This window comes from Ranitomeya imitator, chromosome 9, assembly GCF_032444005.1.
Source record: "Ranitomeya imitator isolate aRanImi1 chromosome 9, aRanImi1.pri, whole genome shotgun sequence".
Lineage (NCBI taxonomy): Eukaryota > Metazoa > Chordata > Amphibia > Anura > Dendrobatidae > Ranitomeya > Ranitomeya imitator.
The window spans coordinates 77,588,217-77,609,921 of NC_091290.1; the positions used below are offsets into that span (position 1 = coordinate 77,588,217).

The 21,705-nt window shown below is 40.8% G+C and overlaps 1 protein-coding gene across 4 annotated transcripts in view; it reads right to left on the bottom strand.

The window, feature by feature from the left end:
• Positions 1-21,705, bottom strand: part of MPPED2 (metallophosphoesterase domain containing 2) — a 289,645-nt gene that overhangs the window by 234,369 nt on the left and 33,571 nt on the right. For all 4 annotated transcript variants that reach the window (XM_069740571.1, XM_069740572.1, XM_069740574.1 and 1 more), the window contains exon 2: positions 3,419-3,662. In XM_069740571.1, coding sequence (XP_069596672.1) covers positions 3,419-3,546 — 128 coding nt within the window. In that variant the 5' untranslated portion in view covers positions 3,547-3,662. The remainder of the gene's footprint in view (positions 1-3,418; positions 3,663-21,705) is intronic.

Below are 21,705 nucleotides of genomic sequence, written 5' to 3' on the forward strand. Positions count from 1 at the left end.
AATATTTCAATCTGAGCAGGGGGACCAGACAGGGCCGCCCACTATCCCCAATGCTCTTTGCACTGGCGGTTGAACCAATTGCACTTAACATTAGACAAGATCATTTGGTGGAGGGAATTAACATAAATTCTAGGGTGGATAAGGTAGGATTATATGCCGACGACCTGGTGCTCTTCCTGGATAAGATTGGACAGTCCCTTCCTAGAGCGATTGACCTTATTAAATCGGTAGTTATGTCAATAGTGGACAATATAACAGTACCCGTGTTGTTTGGTTTAAAAGAAGTTAAAAAAAATAAGTATTTGGGCATTCTATTGGAGACAATATATTCCCCTTCGAGGATATGATGAAAAAAAAAGTTTGAGAAAGGGGGAGTCGAGACCATATCTGTAGCAGGCAGAATTGGACTAATTAAAATAATAATCCTCCCAAAGTGTTTATATATGTTGGAATATACATCAATTAAAGTCCCCAAGGGTTTCTTTAAGAAAATGCATATCTTAATGGCAGCTTTTATATGGGGCTCATCTAGGCCTAAAGTAAATATTGGTTCCTTACAAAGGCCCAAAAGAGAGGGTGGATATACGGTGCATGACCTATTTCTATATTATCTAGTTGGCCAACTACGATACTTAAAATATTGGTTAATCCATGATAGACTCAATAACGCAGAGGCTCATCTCATTCATTTTCTGGGGGGCACACACACCATGGACAATATCTGGAGGGTTCATACAGACCACCTCGGGGCCTGCTGTTTGCACATAGTTTAGTAATACAGGTTTGGCGGGAAAGTAAGCATCTTTTAAAGTTTTCTGACCAGGTCGGGGAGACTTGGATATGGGATAATCCTGAACTTTCGTATCTCCAGAATTTACAAGACCCAAGTTTCTGGAAACAATATGGTATAACAACGCTACATCAGATCTTTGAAAATCAAATTTTATTATCATTTGAACAATTTCATATAAAATGTGGAGTCCCTCATAACGATTTTTACAAATACCTGCAGCTGAGACATGCTATAATGTACCAATTCCCACTTCCTAGAATGCGAATATCTAGATATCCACTAATAGGAATATTGTCAACCCAAGGACCTACAGGTGTGATTTCCTCCCTGTATACCTTCATGTTAAATTCCAAAATTGCTTCTACCCAACTGGCTGTGGAGGATAAATGGAGGCACCTAATCCCCTCTATCACTGATGACCAGTGGAATGAAGCACTGGAAGCGTACACCATGGTGTCTCCAGCTGCAAATAACAAATTAATTCAATTATGTATGTTCCACCAATCCTATTTGACCCCGAGTAGACGGCAAAAAATCCGGTAGAAGAGTAAATGATGAATGTCATAGATGTGGGGAGGACAGAGTGGATTTTTGGAATCTCATTTGGGATTGTAGAATTATAAGAAGATATTGGAAGGATGTGATTTTTACACTAGAAAGGATACTTGGGATACCTGTTGAATGTAGTCCAGAGCTGTGTGTGTTAGGTGTTGTGGATGAATAAAATGTGGACTCATTATGACAGAATATTTCTCAGAGAGGCTCTGTTTATGGCTAGGAAAGCGATAGCGCTGAGGTGGATGGGGCGAAAGTCTCCTTCAATCAATCAGTGGAAAAAATTAGTGAACGATATATTTCCAAATGAGAACATATTATACAGGGTTGTCCCCAGAAATTTCATAGAATTTGGGAAAGGTGGTGATGTGACTCACCCTTGACACACCTAGCCGCTGGTGCTGTGATTTCTTCAACCGCAAGATATAATCCCTGAGGTCTCTCTTTTTCAGTGCATGAACGTGATGCTCTATGTGAACTCAGGAATATTTGCTTTTTATAACCTGAACTGTTACATACTCAGAACCTTGATAAAAAACCTCCTGGTTGATGGTGCAATGCTGCTGAGAATACATGAGGTCTAATGTTCTATTTTACTTATTGTGTTTGTTTTGTCATTGAAAGTATGATTTTATCATTGATATTGTGGATGATGATTTGATGAACTACTCTGATTTTACACATTTTACACATCTTTCAATAAAAAGTAAAAAAAAAACAAAAACAAAAAAAAACAAAACTTATTTTGGAGCAGATAAAACTTATTTACTGAGGTACTCTCACATTTATAGCAGCAGTCCTAGTTAGAAGGTAGGGTGCACCTAACAAAGGTGTGATGGTATGTTTAGGCACTGGCACCTTACCTGTACCATTACCCTTGGCTCAATTCCTCATCCATGACACTCATTAGTGGATAAGCAGTTCCTTTAACATCCAATCCATCTATTGACCTTGTCTATGTACTGTAGGTGTATACTTTTTGTATGCCTGTCTTTGATATCGTTAACAAAATTGTGTTATATTTTTAGTGGACGTTTGTGACTCCATGCTTTTTGTATTTCAGTTGTCACATAGCAGCTAAAAAGATCTTCTTACTCGGCATCTGCGCTGCATTCCCTAAATCCTTATATAACCCCCAAACTCACACTGAACAGCCCCCAAAACCTTTTTGATTTCTCCGATGCTGTATGCTAATCGGGTCCATCCGATCCGATGGGGATGGCTTTGGCCCTCTAAACCCCTCCCTCCAGCTTCTGCTTGACTTCCTTGACGAGGATGACGCCTCCTGTGTCCTACTCATCACACTGAGCTATCTTGCGCCTGCGCAGACAAATCACGTCTCGCGTTTGCACAGTATGCTTTGCTCAACTGCAGAAAAAAATAGAAAAACATAAGTGCGCACTTCTGCTTTTCGGTTTTGGCCGCAGTTGAGGAAAGCATACTGTGCAAGCACGAAACGTGATTTGTTCCCTTTAAAAGGTCTGAACACAGGGCATGTGACTGCTGTTGCCAATCACAGGAGAAACGTGCAGGTTATCGGAATGCCATCCCTGCTAGATACACCAGGGACCCAAGATTTCCCAGGGATTTACCAGGGTGTGGTGACTGAAAAACCTCAGTCCTGGTGTTTCATTTTATTTTCTATTTATGGCATTTCCCATATGGCTTAATTACTTTTAGATTTTGATAGCCAGGACTTTTATGAAAGTGGCGATAAGAATATTATTATTCTTTTCTTGATTTTTAATAGAAAAAAAAAAAAAAAGAGGGCGATTTTAATATTTTTTTAAAATCTTTAATAACTTTCTTTAAAATTTTTACTTTAGTCCCCTCACGGGAAAAAAAAAAACTATAAACCTGTGATTGTCTGATCGCTTGTATTACATACAGAAGTACAATAAATTGTTAATCGTGGCCTCATGAGCATTTCCAAAGTCGTCCACGTGCAGAGTGATACGTCCACCTTAACTAAACTTGCAGTTTCAGTTGAATAGGTTTTGAGAATAGATCAATTCTTTAAAGCATTTATGCATGGAGTTCATGAAGGCAATAATAAAGGGCTGTACTTACATGTGGACATGAGGAGGTTGGAATCGGCTTTGGTTGATGTTATAGTGTGTGAATGCCTGAGTGGGATTGGAACTATATTCGTCCACCGCTACTGTCACTTTGCCTTGCGAGGGAATACCATGAGCCATCCTTCCTTCTTATAGACATGAGCAAATCACAGCGTGCAGGAACAAAAGAGGGACGCGGGCATCATGTGTCCACCAACTGCGAGCCCCAGTGATAGGTTCATCAACACAGCTGGAATCTGAAGCAGACAAGAAATTATTATTGATTGATGATAAATTAACATTCATTGATAATGTGCTTCATTGGAAGTCATTGACGACCTACCAAATAATCACCCAAAACAAAAGACCTTTTATATCGATAACCTTGTCAGAAGACATTTACAGGTTTGGCACTATTATTATTATTATTGCGCCATTTATTCCATGGCGCTTTACATGTGAGGAGGGGTATACATAATAAAAACAAGTACAATAATCTTGAACAATAGAAGTCATAACTGGTACAGGACGAGTGAGGACCCTGCCCACGATGGCTCACAATCTACAAGGGATGGGTGAGGATGCAGTAGGTGAGGGTAGAGCGGTTCATGCAGCGGTTAGGTCGATCAGTGGTTACTGCAGGTTGTAGGCTTGTCGGAAGAGGTAGGTCTTGAGGTTCTTTTGGAAGGTTTCGATGGTAGGCGAGAGTCTGATATGTTGTGGTAGAAAGTTCCAGAGTAGGGGTGATGCGCGAGAGAAATCTTGTATGCGATTGTGGGAAGAGGAGATAAGAGCGGAGTAGAGAAGGAGATCTTGTGAGGATCGGAGGTTGCTTGCAGGAAAGTACCGGGAGACGAGCTCACAGACGTATGGAGGAGACAGGTTGTGGATGGCTTTGTATGTCATGGTTAGAAAAATATTTAAAATGGAGAGTCCTCAGTCATGGTTTGGCTTTTGAAGTGGAGTCTCTGGGTAATGTGGAGCCAGTGAAGGGATTGACGGAGGGGAGAGGCCAGGGAATAGCGGGGGGACAGGTAGATTAGTCGAGCAGCAGAGTTGAGACTGGAGGGGTGCGAGAGTGTTAGAGGAAGCCACAGAGTAGGAAGGTACAGTAGTCTAGGCGGGAGATTATGAGGTAAATAAAAACTCAAGGCAAGGGATACATAAATGCCTAATGCTCTTATAAAAATGAATATCAAGGTAGAGTGTACAGTTCACAATAAGAATTGGCATATATAATTATATGTATCCCGTAATGGACATAATAGAGGACAAATCGGAAAAATTATACAAAGGAAGAAAGAACACAAAAACCGAACTAATGCCCAAACAGTAATGCAAATAATTTTATTTATAAATAAATACACTAAATGATAGTTGGGAAAGGAAACCAAAAAGAGGCACAATACCAGGAAGACGGAGCAATAAACAGTCCTGCTATGATAAAATAATGAAGTGGTACAAGATGGATAAATAAATATATAAATATATATATATATATATATATATATATATATATATATATATATATATATATATATATATATATATATATATGTGACACCACAGAACTGAAAAGCTATGAATACACACAGAAATATAAAATGAAATAAATGCACAAAAAAAAGGAAGTGCAATATATGGCGGTACACTTAAAAAAGGCCAAAGGTACTCAATAGGCTAAAGTGCACACAGAAATATACCAAATGCCATAAAATGTGTGTATATATGGATACACCAGTATAAGGTGCAACCAGTGCAAAAAAGTGAAGCCAAGGTACGAATAAATAAAGTGCAAATGTGCGACCAAAAATAATTACACTGGTAAAAGGAATATGAATGCAGGTGCCTGCTACCTAAATCAGGGCGTATGTCATGACATCACAAATAGTAGATCATAAATAACAAATATCCTATGGATATCACTACCATAGGATATTTGTTATTTATGATCTACTATTTGTGATGTCATGACATACGCCCTGATTTAGGTAGCAGGCACCTGCATTCATATTCCTTTTACCAGTGTAATTATTTTTGGTCGCACATTTGCACTTTATTTATTCGTACCTTGGCTTCACTTTTTTGCACTGGTTGCACCTTATACTGGTGTATCCATATATACACACATTTTATGGCATTTGGTATATTTCTGTGTGCACTTTAGCCTATTGAGTACCTTTGGCCTTTTTTAAGTGTACCGCCATATATTGCACTTCCTTTTTTTTTTTTTTTTTTGTGCATTTATTTAAATTTTATATTTCTGTGTGTATTCATAGCTTTTCAGTTCTGTGGTGTCACATATATATATACATATATTTATTTATCCATCTTGTACCACTTCATTATTTTATCATAGCAGGACTGTTTATTGCTCCGTCTTCCTGGTACTGTGCCTCTTTTTGGTTTCCTTTCCCCCCTATCATTTAGTGTATTTATTTATAAATAAAATTATTTGCATTACTGTTTGGGCATTAGTTCGGTTTTTGTGTTCTTTCTTCCTTTGGGAGATTATGAGGGCATGGACTAGGGTTTTTGCAGATTCTTGGTTTAGGAATGTACGGATCCGTAAAATATTTTTGAGTTGAAGGTGGCAGGAAGTGGAAAGGGCTTGGATATGTGGTTTGAAGGAGAGACCAGTGTCAAGGATTACCCCAAGACAGTGAGCTTGTGGGACTGGGGAGAGTGGGCAGCCATTTACTGTAATGGATAGGTTCGTTGGGGGGGGGGGGGGGGGGTCGCGTGAGATGAGGGAAAAGATGATGAACTGTTTTGTCCATGTTAAAGTTTTAGAAATCTAGCAGAGAAGAAGGATGAAATAGTGGACAGACATTGAGGGATTCTGGTTAGTAGGGTGGTGATATCTGGTCCAGAGATGTAAATCTGTGTGTCGTCAGCATAGAGATGATACTGAAAGCCATGAGATTCTATAAGCTGTCCCAGGCCAAAGGTGTAGATGGAGAAGAGCAGGGGCCCTAAAACTGAACCTTGCAGGACTCCGACAGATAGGGGGCGAGGTGAGGAGGTGGTGTGTGAGTGGGAGACGCTGAATGTCCGGTCAGTTACGTATGACGAGATCCAGGATAGGGCCAAGTCTGTGATGCCAAGGGATGAGAGGGTCCGCAGCAACAGGGAATGGTCCACTGTGTCAAAGGCAGAGGACAGGTCCAGGAGGAGGAGGATAGAGTAGTGTTGTTTGCTCTTGGCGGTTAATAGGTCATTGGTGACCTTAGTTAAGGCAGTTTCAGTGGAGTGGTGTGACTGGAAGCCTGATTGAAATGGACGAAGTGGGAGCAGGAAGATAGAGGACAGTTCAAGATGCACGTGTTCCAGTATTTTTGAGGCATAAGGAATAAGTGATATAGGGCAATAGCTAGATACAGAGGATGGGTCAAGAGAGGGCTTTTTGAGGATAGGTGTGATTGAGGCATGCTTAAAGCTTGAGGGGAAAACGCCAGTTGTTAGTGATAGGTTGAAGAGATTGGTTAGGGTTGGGATGAAGACTGTGGGGAGGTTTGGGATAAAGTGGGATGGGATCGGGTCAAGTGCACAGGTGGTGAGATGCGATCTTGAGAGTAGAGTGGAGAGTCGATCTTCTGTAATGGTGGAGAAGTTGGTTTTGGAGGTGGAGGGCTGGGTAGTTGGGAGGAAGGGCTCTGGGGGTTGTCCACTAAAACTGTCTCGGATGTTCTCAATCTTCTGCTTGAAAAATGAGGTAAAGTCTTCAGCTGAGATGAGTGGGGAGGGAGATGGTGCTGGGGGACGGAGGAGAGAATTGAAGGTGTTGAATAACTGTTTAGTGTTGTCAGACAGGGAGGATATGAGAGATGAGAAGTAGGTTTGTTTAGCTGTGGCGAGTGTGGTCTTGAAAGTAGTGAGGGACTGTTTGAATGCGATGAAGTGCTCATTGGAGTGGGATCTTTTCCATCTGCGCTCAGCAGCCCCATGAGTAAAGAGTCGCAATGAATTTACCTTAACCAGCATGAGACAAAGTGCAAACCATGATGAAGCTACCTAGAAAAAAAAGCAACATGGTAGTCCCGATAGCCACTCCTAATTTTTCAGCTACGCACTTCTAAAAACTCATTGTACTGTGAGTGAATAAGACAGCACGTAGAAATAACTCAACCACGACCGGAACCCATATTATCATATCAATCGTTAGATAAACATCTAAAATGCACTAAAGTCCTATATAGAATGATCAGAATCCTACAGTGGATAAGGATTGTTCTAAAAATGACATGGTCACTCACAGAACAGTCCCTTCAGACAATCCAAAACCATATCAATAGGGGAAATGAGATGTGGCCACCAGACACCCCAACTGTTTATCTCAGAGGAATCAAAAGATGAGATAAACTGAAATCATATGTCTGATCCTCTTCTGCCTGACAGGGAAAACATCATAGATACCTCTGTCCTGTCCGTTTTCTTTTTCTCATTCAGCATACGGACCCATAGAGATTCATGGTTTCACTTTTATAATAGATGTGTGCATGGATCAATGTGTCAGATACACAAGACCTGGAGGATAATCTCCTCTCATCACTTTGCGGACCAGTCGCGCTAATAAAAGCCTATGGGTATCCATTAAAAACAGTTGAAAGACAGAAGACAGACTTAATTCTTTGCATTTAATTCATTTTCAGCAAATCAATTGCTAAGCGCTACTAGATTTAAAAAAAAAAAAAAAAAAAACACACAACACGATCACACAGTCAGTCATTCAAATTTAAGAACTGAGGAGAAAACAGATATTGAACGTTTTTCACGAGTAACGTTTTTACCTTTCCATTGATATTGCTGTACAAGGGCTTGTCTCTATCTGCAGCAAGCTAACATTATCATTTATACCATCCTGGATTACATACGACATTCTAAGTTACTTACATTTTTTTCAGAACGTGTGGAGTGAAAAACCTCAATTCTGGGGTTTCATTTTATTTTCTCTTTACGACGTTTGCCATAGAGGGCAATTCATTTTCAATTTTGATAGACTGGACTTTTATGGATACTGAAATACCAAATATATTTATATTTTAATTGTCTTTATATATCTGAAAAGTCGGTGATTCAAATTTGAATTTTTTTTCTATTTTTAATAACTTTTTAAATGTTTTACTTTTTTAGTCACTTGAAGCAATTTAAACCGGTGATCGTCTGATCCCTTATATTATACTAGATGGCAGCCCGATTCTAAAGAATCGGGAGTCTAGAATCCATATATACTTTATTTATTCAAATGTAAGAATAATACCATTAATAAATAATAGTAAGAAAGAACAAAAATAATAGGCAGTATATGGAGAAAACACCAAACAAAAGTTCAAAATTGGTGTGAAAATGTCACTGAACCACTTCACAACTAAATATATATAGTTTTGGTAAATGGTATTATCATTTTTTTGACGAAATTCGGCAGGAGCTTGAAGAGCAACGTCACTGGGCCCGCCTCCACGCAGTAGAAACTTGCTGTGAGGTAAAAATTCAAAAATCACACCAAAATGGCGGGCGGAGTGTGTCACAGTACGGCACGTTTCTGATTGGTTGCCGCCTGCTGCGAGCGACCAATCAGACACTGGACACTGTTGACGTCACTTATCTCCGGACATTAGCTCCGGACATTAGCTCCGGACATTAGCTCCGGACATTAGCTCCGCACATTAGCTCCGGACAGGAAGTTGGCACAAATTGCAGGAAGTAGTATTCTAGGCAATTATATATTAGACTAGATGGCAGCCCGATTCTAAAGAATCGGGAGTCTAGAATCCATATATACTTTATTTATTCAAATGTAAGAATAATACAATTAATAAATAATAGTAAGAAAGAACAAAAAATGGCTGCACTCACCAGCTCTTGACAATTCTTGTTATTTAAGGTACAGTTACACAGGATCCATGAACATGCTTATGAGGGGAGGGATGAAAGACATCAGACGACAACTTTGCATGTTGTGGCAAATGCCACAACAACGGTTCTTTGCGAAAATAGCCAGTTAATAATAGGCAATAGTTCTTTGCAGGAATGCAGATATTAATAAATAGGCAGTTTATATTGCAGAGAAATTGCTGGGCAATAATGGACAATGTCCTTATGTGGCAAATAATAGAGCAATATACCCAATGTGGCAAAGAAGAGGTTAATAAACGGCAGTCTCTCAGTATAACAGTCAGTGAATAATAGGCAGTATATGGAGAAAACACCAAACAAAAGTTCAAAATTGGTGTGAAAATGTCACTGAACCACTTCACAACTAAATATATATAGTTTTGGTAAATGGTATTATCATTTTTTTGACGAAATTCGGCAGGAGCTTGAAGAGCAACGTCACTGGGCCCGCCTCCACGCAGTAGAAACTTGCTGTGAGGTAAAAATTCAAAAATCACACCAAAATGGCGGGCGGAGTGTGTCACAGTACGGCACGTTTCTGATTGGTCGCTCGCAGCAGGCGGCAACCAATCAGACACTGGACACTGTTGACGTCACTTATCTCCGGACATTAGCTCCGGACATTAGCTCCGGACATTAGCTCCGGACAGGAAGTTGGCACAAATTGCAGGAAGTAGTATTCTAGGCAATTATATATTAGATACTGCAGGGCTGGGCTTCACAGTAGTACCAAGATGGCAGTTACTGAGGATTGCATCATGGCTGGACGATGGGAGCATCACCGGTGAGTGTTCTATTTAAATACAGGTCAGGGATGGATAGCGGCATCTAAGGGTTAACATCAGCGATTGGACCTCAGCTCTGGCCGCTGTGACAAATTGGCTATACTGACAGATCACTGCTCCTGTGATGCCCATTTGTTGCTGGTCTTGGTTTATAGGCTGTAATACAGATTTTACAACTATACTACATGTGACCACTGCAGCCAATCACTGAATGTCACTGTTGCAGCTTGTCAACAAATACCTGAGGCATAGGCAGTGAGGCATAGCTGGAGCAGTGGTGGATATGTATAACCACCTTTGTTATTTTTAACTTCCCCAGAAGAATAAATTAACGTCATCATGGAAATAGCCTTTAACCCCTTCATGACCTTGGGATTTTTCGTTTTTCCGTGTTCGTTTTTCACTCCCCTCCTTCCCAGAGCCATAACTTTTTTATTTTTCCGTCCATTTGGCCATGTGAGGGCTTAATTTTTGCGGGACGAGTTGTACTTTTGAACAACATCATTGGTTTTAGCATGTCGTGTACTAGAAAACGGGAAAAAAATTCCAAGTGCGGTGAAATTGCAAAAAAAGTGCAGTCCCACACTTGTTTTTTGTTTGGCTTTTTTGCTAGGTTCACTAAATGCTAAAACTGACCTGACATTATGATTCTCCAGGTCATTACGAGTTCATAGACACCTAACATGACTAGGTTACTTTTTAACTAAGTGGTGAAAAAAAATTCCAAACTTTGCTAAAAAAAAAAAAATTTGCACCATTTTCCGATACTTGTAGCGTCTCTATTTTTCATGATCTGGGGTCGGTTGAGGGCTTATTTTTTGCGTGCCGAGATGACGTTTTTAATGATTGCATTTTGGTGAAGATACGTTCTTTTGATTGCCCATTATTGCATTTTAATGCAATGTCGCGGCGACCAAAAAAAACGTAATTCTGGCGTTTCGAATTTTCTCGCTACGCCATTTAGCGATCAGGTTAATGATTTTTTTTAATTGATAGATCGGGCGATTCTGAACGCGGTGATCTAAATATGTGTAGATTTGATTTTTTTTTTATTGATTTATTTTGATTGGAGCAAAAAGGGGGGTGATTTAAACTTTTATTTTTTTCACATTTTTTTAAACTTTTTTTTTTTTTTTTACTTTTGCCATGCTTCAATAGCCTCCATGGGAGGCTAGAAGCAGGCACAGCACGATCGCCTCTGCTACATAGCAGCGATCTGCTGATCGCTGCTATGTAGCAGAAATGGAGGTGTGCTGTGAGCGCCGACCACAGGGTGGCGCTCACAGTTGCCGGGGATCTGTAACCATAGAGGTCTTAAGGACCTCTATGGTTACAATGGAGAAGCATCGCCGACCTTCGATCATGTGACAGGGGTCGGCGATGACGTCATTTCCGGCCGCCCGGCCGGATGCGGTGGTTAAATGCCGCTGTCTGCGTTTGACAGCGGCATTTAACTAGTTAATAGGTGCGGCCTGATCGCGATTCTGCCCGCGCCTATTACGGGCACATGTCAGCTGTTCAAAACAGCTGACACGTCCCGGCTTTGATGCGGGCTCACCGCCGGAGCCTGCATCAAAGCGGGGCTTCTGACCTCGGACGTACTATCCCGTCCGAGGTCAGAAAGGGGTTAATATTAAATTATAAACTTTAAATTAAAAAAAAAAAATGGCAGATCACATCTTAACAGCAATTAATAGCAGATTTATGAAGATGTCATAGTCTAAAGGAATCTTCCCTAGGGACAAGTGAGCTTCAATCAGCCTCTAAATATAGAGGAATAAAACCTCTGTACAGATATTTACTAGTGACACAATTTGTATGCCTCTTCCACCTAAACACAGGCGGCTCTAATTACAGATACTGAGACGTGTCACAGCCATCAGTCCAATTACCAGTCACACAAAAGGTCAAATGTTTTTATTCATGTGCACACGGCCGGCCAGTGAACTGGGTAATAATCAGAATGATGGCATTCATAAAGTCAATTATTCGACATAACACATTCCTGATTGGCGAAACGACAACATACATGGGAAAATATGTATAAGGAAGAAGTCATGAAGACAGACGAGCTCGCTTTAAAAAAACGTTTCAGACAAAGGGAGCAAGTTTCATTAGATCATGTGCAATATTTAAAGCAGCCATGAATATCAAAATGTTAATCTTTCTAGAAAATGTATTGAAAAAAAATGTTGTACAATAAATGTTCTTAGTGACTGTACATGGAGGATTTTAGACCTCTAGAATAAATGTTAATTTGGGTCAATATATTTTCTTTAATCAGCAATTTTTCACCGTTGGTTTAGTCAAACAACCTTGCGTCTCCATGCACGGATTTCCTGGTGGCCTTGTACTTATACACAGCAGTCAATCAGAAAAGATAGATCTGCAGTAAAGATATAAAACAGGATGCAGCAATAAATATATAACCAACTATACAAATCAGTGAGCTATAGAATAAGTGGTATACCGGTACATCTGCTGAGTGGATGGTTGGTAGACCATTCGGAAAAATATGGAAACCAAAGAAAGAAGCCGAACATGTGATCAAGAGAATACAGGATAATGAAAAGAAGACAATGATGTACAGTAAAAAATTGCTGTAGAAACCAAATCTCCCAGGTAATCAATAGATGCTATATATCAATTTAAATATATCCCACAATATATTGTGTGCTGCCATGTGCACAACAATTATATCCAAGTACATTCAGGAAATAACGTGCCCCATAAACAATAAGAGCTCAGGACTGGGAGGAACAAAAGAGAAGATAAATAAATATGAGAAGGTCAAGGTATGAGTGCTTCTAGAATACAGAAACTGGTAATTATGTGGAAAGATCCACCATCTTAAGCCCAAATTGTAGGCAGTGAGGTTAGAGGACTGACTGAACAGGATAGAGCACCTATGTTATGGGACCAGTGTAGCGATTGAGATGAAGCATACTTGTGAGACCTGAGAAGTAATAAGGGTAGGGTACAATTTTCTATAAGGCCTAGGATGTAATGAAGGAAAGATAGATTACCTGGGTGGAAGGTGGTTCAGGTGTGGCGCACACCCCGACGCGCGTTTCTGACGGAGGACACAAAGTTAACAAGTATGGGTAAATGTGTAAACTGATGTTCTGGAAGTTACCGAAGTTCTCCCAAGTCACTAGTAAATTCTTGAAAGAACTGAGAGAAGAGTTTGATTTATATGAGAAAAAAAAAGCTCTCAACATTTCTGAAAAGAAAGTATATGAGCGTGATGAAAAGTGTTTGATTCTCAGGTAGCTTCAATCTAATGAGACATTTGATGGTGACGTTATATTCAGTGGGAGTGACAACTCTAGAATCAATGCATTTCGAAGCAATTTTTTGAGGGGGAGCAAAATTAGGTGCTTTGGCCTAATAAGAAATGTGTAAATTCAGCCCTGCCTCTATGGAAGTCATATGCTTATGTACGAAGCGGAAATACATGGTAATAGCTGGCTACGCCAATCCTCCAATGATACATTAGTGCGGTCAGACACACCAGGGTGATGTGCATGGAGCTTTCCAAGTCTCCTCTGATGGCATTAGTTAGGTGAAAGAAGGACTGATCAGTTTTTCCAAACATCCCTGTTTTTGCTCCAATTAGAAAACACTAAAAAGGCATCTGCTATTCAAAAAGAAATGTATTTATATCTTTAAAAGTTAACGTTCCGGCCACATTCACTTATTTTTAAGCCAAGACATGTAAAAAGCCAAGCAAGTGCATGTAATGAGGGGTTGAGCTGTTGAATCGTAAGTTCTCCGATTGGGACACCAATGGTTGTCTAAAAGTAGAACAAAGGATTTGATCACCAAATACCTAGGTGTCTATTAAAATACAAATTAACATGGGTAATAGAAAAGAAACATGTATTTCTCTTTGGAAAAAATAATGGCAAATTCGTGTTTCATTCTGAATATTCATGATTTACGATGGACGATAATACTGAACCTAAGGCACAAAATATGTGTAAGCACAAATTGAAGAAATTTCATATCCATAAAATTATGATATAATATTCTTTCAAATTTACAGAAAATCACGATTTTGAAACCATAAAAGAGAAAAATAAAACCTAAATCTATTGATGAAAAAAACAGGTCTTTCTGTGTTCTCTCTATATAAGTGCCAGGATTCTACACACTAGAAGTCTAATAGGAGACTTAGATCAGGATAAAATCAGACAGAATTTGTATGCATGAGATATTGATCTTAGGAGAAGCTTGAGATATAAGAAGCATGGAGATCTGTGTGTAATGGCCAAGAAGACTGAAGCAAATAAATAGAACAAATAATAGAGTTTCACTTTTTGTATTTGAAAGCAGACGCACTGCATGTGCAGCTCATAGGCACCCATGACAAAAAGGGACCAAGTCTCATGTCCTCATAAGACCTATATCTAAAATAAACACAAGACACATTTAAAGGTGGAATAAAAATGGCCGTGAGGTTTTATTTTGGGTTACGAACCAATTAAATAAATAACCAATACATAACGTCCATATTTCAAAAGTCCAAATGTCCATAAACTCCAAAAACCAAATCCACCCAAAATTGAGTGATTTTTACCCAAAAGGCCAAGACTCAGAGAGCCGAGCCCCCCCCCCCCCCCCCAAACCACACAGCCATTTTTCAATTATGTTGCCCAAGTTCAAATTAAAAAATGTCGAGTCCGATATCGGACAAATGAACTAAATCATTTCTAAACATACCAGGTAAAAAACCCTCAAGGTCTGTATGTCTAAAAGAAAACCCACAGACAAGAGGTAGAAACTTCTTCATGGAGAAATTAACCCTCTTCCGGATCTTATCCAAAAAGGGAAGCTGACTATGTTGCCATGTGAGCCTGGGAATGATTTCTGAAAAAACAACACAAGATGACGGAAAGGTCTATCTTAAATAAATGAGATCAGACCGCATAAGAGCCAGTAGATGTGCTGATCTTTCCCAAATCATTCCCAGCAAGATGTAAAACTATTAGATCCAGATAAGGGAACCTCTCCAAACAGTTTTTTAATTCAAGTAATAAAGAGGGCCATTTCAAACCACGAACACCGTGCCAAAAAATTTGAATATTAGAAGTGTGAAACGATAAATTTTCAGAGTATGATCGAAGGCTGGCCCTCTTCTGAGCCCAGAAGACAAAGGAATGCCCAACGATCCAAATAACTGTAGGGTAGAAAGAAATGAAAATTAATTGGGATACAAATCAGGACGAACATAAATTTTGAACCTTTTTGACTCCCATCATTTTTTTTTAATCCTGTCATCCAATAAGCCGGCTCTTGAAGCTTCCGTGGCTGCTCCGATTCTAAATGAATGTGAAGTAATTTTGAGATGATCTTTTCCCAAAAATGATAAACACTTTCTTAAAACAAAATTAAATTGAAAGGCCGTAACCGGGGATGAATCTCTATGGAGAAATAAGGGGCCTTGCACCGACGGCCTTATGCTAAGCCATTTAGACAGGGTAGCCACGGGGCAAATTTTAGTGTCAGGGAACAAATTCAATCTAAGTTCAGATCCTCTACTCAACTGATCCGTCTTGGATTTTCTAACAAACAACAGAAGAAAAGATTAAAAAATTCTGATATCCGAGAGCATGAGCCCAGATGGAACAGATTTTTTTACAAACTACCTCACTAACCCTCAGTGCCCCAAAAAAGGAGATAGAAAATATGGAGTTGAACAGAACTGCTTCCTCAGAATTAGTACAAACGTGAGATAGGATTGAACAAATGTCTTTTAACAAAGAAATAGAGATCGGGCGCCTAGAATCAGGAAGAAACTTCTCCCTTTTAAGGCCCATTAAGAATTGCTTAACCAAGAAAAACTCCGTTAACGCAGTACCACCATGCAACTTTAAAAAGAAAGACTCCCGCAAAGCATTTGGCAATTGCCGAGTATAATAAGCCTTGCGTGACCAGAGATTCTGCGAATTTCGAAGCCGAAGTCGGTTCAGGAACAGAAGCATCAAAACCGAAAAGCACCGAAAAATCAATCCATCTCTTCCATGCAGCTGAGTAATCAGCCCATGATCTCTTTGATAAAGAATTCTGAATAAAATACGGAATTATATCGGAATCAGGTCCTGAACTGAAAGGGGGCAATTGGACGCCTCTTTGTCTGCCAATGGAACCTGTAGATAAAAATCGAGCCACTGACGATGCAATATAAATTCCGTTAAATGACTAAATTTACTACTTCCCGAGACCACTTTTAACCAAATATTGCAGTCCAAACATTCCAGAACCAATTTTCTCAGAATTTTTGCAGCATATAAATTTTTGGACGATAGGGTATTAATTGAAAAAACTACAGCCTGGTTTGTAGAGTGCAGTAGAACCCTGGAATTCTGCAAATCACGGCCCCATAGGAAAATACCCAAGAGGATTGACAAAAGCTCAGTAACCAAAGGAATTGTGTTTAATTTTCTATCAACCCAATTGGCAGGCCAACCCAGTGATACCCAGTGAGATTGGAACAAACAAGCTACTCCCAGGGTAATATCCGTAGAAAAAACGAGGGGAATAGAATCCGCAGAAACAAAAGGAGATTGAATTATTGATCTGCCATTAAAACTGCTAACAATGATAGCCAGATTTTTGCATCCTCCTTTACCTCAGAACGCAATCTAATAAGTGAATTAGGGGAAGAAGACCCCTTAGTAGCTTCGTACAAAGACCTGGAAAAAACCCTGCCAATCAGGATAACCCTCAACATAAAATTGAGCAGACCCAGTAGGGACTGAAGCTCTTTAAGAGTGATTTTGTCTTTAGCCACTAAGTTTACAAGGGAACTACGAAGCTTGTCAATTTTTTCTTGAGGCAGGACGGTTACCATTTTAGCCGAGTCAAATGTGATGCCCAAAAATTCAATACGGCATGAAGGGCCTACTGTTTTCCCGTGGGCAATTGGGATGCCAAAAAATGTGCATAAATCTAGAAACTTAGAAAGAGCATTCTCGCAGGACATAGACTGGGGTGGACCGACAAAAAGAGAGTCATCTAAATAGAGCAAAATACCCGCCTCGATACCGCTAGAGTCCAGCACCCAGTGTAAGAAAAAGGAAAAATTCTCAAAGTAAAAACAAGACAGGGAAAAACCCATAGGAAGGCATTTATAAAAAAAAAAAAGCAATTGTCAAAATGAAAACCCAGTGAATTAAACCCCTCCGGATGAACTGGGAGAAGTCTGAAGGCAGATTTAATATCAGATTTAGACATAAGAGCATTAGGGCCAAATTTTCTAACAATATCCAGAGCACCGTCAAAGGAAGAGTAGGTGACAGAACACAAGGTCTTATCCACCTCGTCATTCAGTGACTGGCCAACTGGATAAGATAGGTGATGAATCATCCGAAAAGAACCAGGCTCCTTTTTGGGGACAATACCTAGGGGGGGATAAGCGAAAGTTTAGAAACGGGAGAGACAAAAAGGGGCCGGCAACTCTGCCTAACTCAAGCTCAGAGAAAATTTTTTCCCTGGCAACATCAGGAAAGTTAAGGTACCGTCACACTTAGCGACGCTGCAGCGATACCGACAACATTTGTGCCGAAAACGGCAATTATTGTTCCACTTACAAAAAGACTCATTGTAAGCGAAACAAACGCCTTTTTTGCTGAAGGAACTAGCAGGCTGCCTAGTACCAGCATTCCTCAAAGGAAGCAGGAGATTAATCCATAAACCAATATCCTTGGAGCCCCACATAACTTCAGGGTGTACCGACAGCTTATGCCTAAACGCCTCATCATAGCTGAGCCAGGCGGAGCCACCAAAATTTCTGTATGCCTCTAATATAATATCTACATGTTGGAAGAGACTGCTGCAGAGCTTAGGGGATTTCTCTCCCAACACGGATGCATAAATGGCAAACGCCTGGACCCAATTAAGAAACGATCTAACATTACGCTTAGGGTCATCATGTTCAGATTTGTCGTCATTTCTCTCTGATTTAGAGGGGTTATCCCTACTAGGCAGTAATGAAAATAGGTCGACAAATTGATTGTTCCAAATGAGCTCAACTGAGGGGCTCAAATGGAACCCCAGAAGCGAGAGTTCACAAGTTAAGGCCTCCTTGAAAGGATTCAAAGGAGGAACACCATGAGCAGCGGCATCCGAGCCAAAAGGAGCAGGAGAAGCTGCTGCATGAGACGAAGTATTAGCCTCCCTTAAAGCCTCGGTTACCAACTTACCACTAATTTAACTAATTCTTTTAGCTGATTCTGAGGGACAGACATGGGAACAAAACAAGTCTCACCCCTTGCAGATCTGTCGTCCGGTCTTCTGTCTCCTTGACAGCCTGCGCTCCAGCCAGCAGCATGGGGCGAGCGCAGCTGTCTGGCAGGTCTTGCTTTTCGATCCTCCTCTTCATCAGACGACAGGGGAAGCGGAACGGACCTCGAGCCCCGTGCAGCCATTGCAGGAGCCGACCGGGTGCCAGCAGAGGAGTGCACCATGGCACTTTTACGGCCGGTACCCTTTCTGGCTTTCCCGGCCGCTCCCGATGACGTGGATGGCTCACCGGGATGATGAGAGCCGAAATCTCGCGGTGGACTGCGAGACTTCGACATGAGGCGGTGACATGACTTCCTGCTTGTCTCAGACGGGCCGGGCCTGGATGCTGCAGGAGATGACGCCGGGGAGAAGACCGCCTTCTGCCTTCTCGTTCTCACCGGAGGGATCACATCGACCGGATTCGCCGTATCTTGACCCGCAGCTGGTGCCACACGTTCCAGTTCAGGAGGAGGAGAGACGGCTTCGGAGGCTGCTAATGAAGGTTTCATAGCTAAGCAGCTGAACTGAGCACATAACGCCGGCGCTCAGGTATATATATATATATATATATATATATATATATATATATGTGTGTGTATGTATGTATGTATGTATGTATGTATGTATGTATGTATGTAATATATATATATATATATATATATATATATATATATATATATATATATATATATATATATATATATATATATATATATATATATATAATCAAAAAATCTGCCCGCCAACTGACTAACAGCCAATCAAAATCCCTAAAAAATGGGCGGGCAAAAGCCAGTCAGAACCAGATCTGACTGCTTTTACAATAGCAACGGCTCAAGCTTGACCTTAACTTGACCCCAATATAAAATTAGCTGTATAAGCTCAGGCCTATGAGGACATGGGACCCCCGATATATTCCTGTTGTCTGAGCGGGGGGGGCTTACATTACATGCATCTCTAATGCAACTGTAATCGGTCTACTTTTTCCAAGTGTAGATTTTCCTTCTCTGCCTGAGGATGCTTGCGGAAGGGCCCTGTGCCTTGCTATGATCCATACACACTTTTATAAGTAGTTCATTATTGGCTTTTCATTAAGGGTATGTGCACACGATGCGGAAAACGCTGCGGATCCACAGTGTTTCCGCAGCTGCGGGTCCGCAGCAGTTTCCCATAGGCTTACATTGTACAGTAAACTCATGGGAAACAAAACGCTGTGCACATGCTGCAGAAAAAAACGTGCGGAAACGCAGTGGTTTACATTCCGCAGCATGTCACTTCTTTCTGCGGATTCCGCAGCGGTTTTACAGCAGTTCCTATAGAAAACCGCAGGTGTAAAACCGCAGTGAAATTCGCAGAAAAACCGCGGTAAATCCGCGATAAATCTGCTGCAAAAATGCAGCGTTTTTCCTCTGCAGATTTATCAAATCCGCTGCAGAAAAATCCGCAGTGGACCAGAATATGTGTGCACATACCCTAAAGGTGGTTTGTTCAATGATTTAACCTCCCAACCTCTTGCATGGCATGCAAGAACTTTAGCTGAGAGACGCAGGCTTCACTACTAATTCTGATATTATCCAATCAGTCCCACCCTTGGAGGATACGCTCTCTGTGGGTCTGTTCTTCCCATGTTTATTTGTTTTCCAGGCTTCTTTCAGATGCTTGCTGTTCACCCAACCAATGGGCCTTTGATCTCCCATTTCTTTTAACCACAGATCATTCTGAGTAGCGTTTAATGAATTTGCCCTCATTGCATGTCCCAAATGTGTCAGTTTCAGGTGGGTGATCTTGATTTCCAGGTCAACTATGGGTTCATACTGTATGATCAAGAACATCTTATGGTTGTTGATCCTAGATGTTCAAGGGAGTTGTAGAAGTGTCTTCCAGCATGAAAGACATCACATTTTCTTCCATATGCTTTCGTGAATGTCCATGTCTCACAAGTTAGGAGGATTTTTTTCTTACTAAAAATCAAAATGGTAATGATCTTCTTTACAGGCTGGTACACAGAGATACAGCTCTGTATACCGGTACATCTGTATATTAGGGGTAAGGCAAAAGTGAAAATTTATTAGAACCAAAATACACTTCTTAAAAATAAACCTCACAAATTAGAAAGTAATCATAGCAACCTGTATAATATAGTGCACCACATATTTATGGTGATTGTTAAAAAGCATAAAAAAAGGTTGTGATTTTTAAGGATTTAATAGACAAAAAAAAAAATACACCTGTAATATTTGTGTGTGTGTTTTTCAAAATGGCATCACCATTGGCTTCACCATCCATCTCTGCCCCTGCGCAGGGTTGTGGAGTTGGTAAGCAAAACCTCGAACTCAGACTCCACGACCCCCGACCGAACAGCACTTGTCACTACTGAGCACATGAATAAAGTGCAGCACAGATTCATCTCAACTAAAAGCCCAGATCCTTAGATCAGGAACAGAACAGACAGTTATAGGACATTTCATAACTTTCCCAAACTATTCTGAAAACATTTAGAGCGCATCCTGCATTGTACTACTGTACCAATTTATTACATACTAGATGGAGGACCAATGCCATCGCATCGGGAGGGCGTTAATGTCACGATGGGGGCAGGCATGCTACGCTGTTGTTGCCTAATAGCTTCCTGCGATAATCTAATGACTTTTGCATCAGGGGACTCATGTGCTTGACGCCTACGCGTTGTTTTTGTCCCAGCGATGCTGTTGCTCTTCAAGAGTCTCATTTGCCCTTTATTGTCTTCGACATTGTGCCTTTGCTGCTTTCTGTTTTTTAAAAACAGTCAGTGAAATATTTTACCTCACAGAATCAATCCACTGTGATCCTCTGCTGTAATGTCATATTGCTTTTTGCTTCCTCCCCTAGCGAGGAGATGTGGTATGCTCCGTACACAGTCAGACAGTCAACTTTTAAAATGAACTTTCGTTCGTGGGAAAACCCCTTTAATGTGACCGGCTTCCTCTGCCTGTAGACACGTCGTGCATCTGCTGCCGGGATCAGCAGAATGATTCACTGCACCAGCGCATTATTCGTGCAGGCACAGTAAATCAGACCGCCGCCATCTTTGTGCAGACAGATAGCAGCGGTCACATTAAAACTGCGCATGCGTTCCTCCTGTGATGGCGGCGGTCAGTGAATCATTCGGCTGATCCCGGCGGCAGCGTGTTCGCGACTGTGTTCCGCTGGTGGTACCATGCAAGAGGCTGTGTGTGTGTTGCATACGGGGTATAGTGTGTGTGTGTGTGTGTGTGTGTGTATATATGTGTGTTGCATACGGGGTATAGTGTGTGTGTGTGTTGCATACGGGGTATAGTGTGTGTGTTGCATA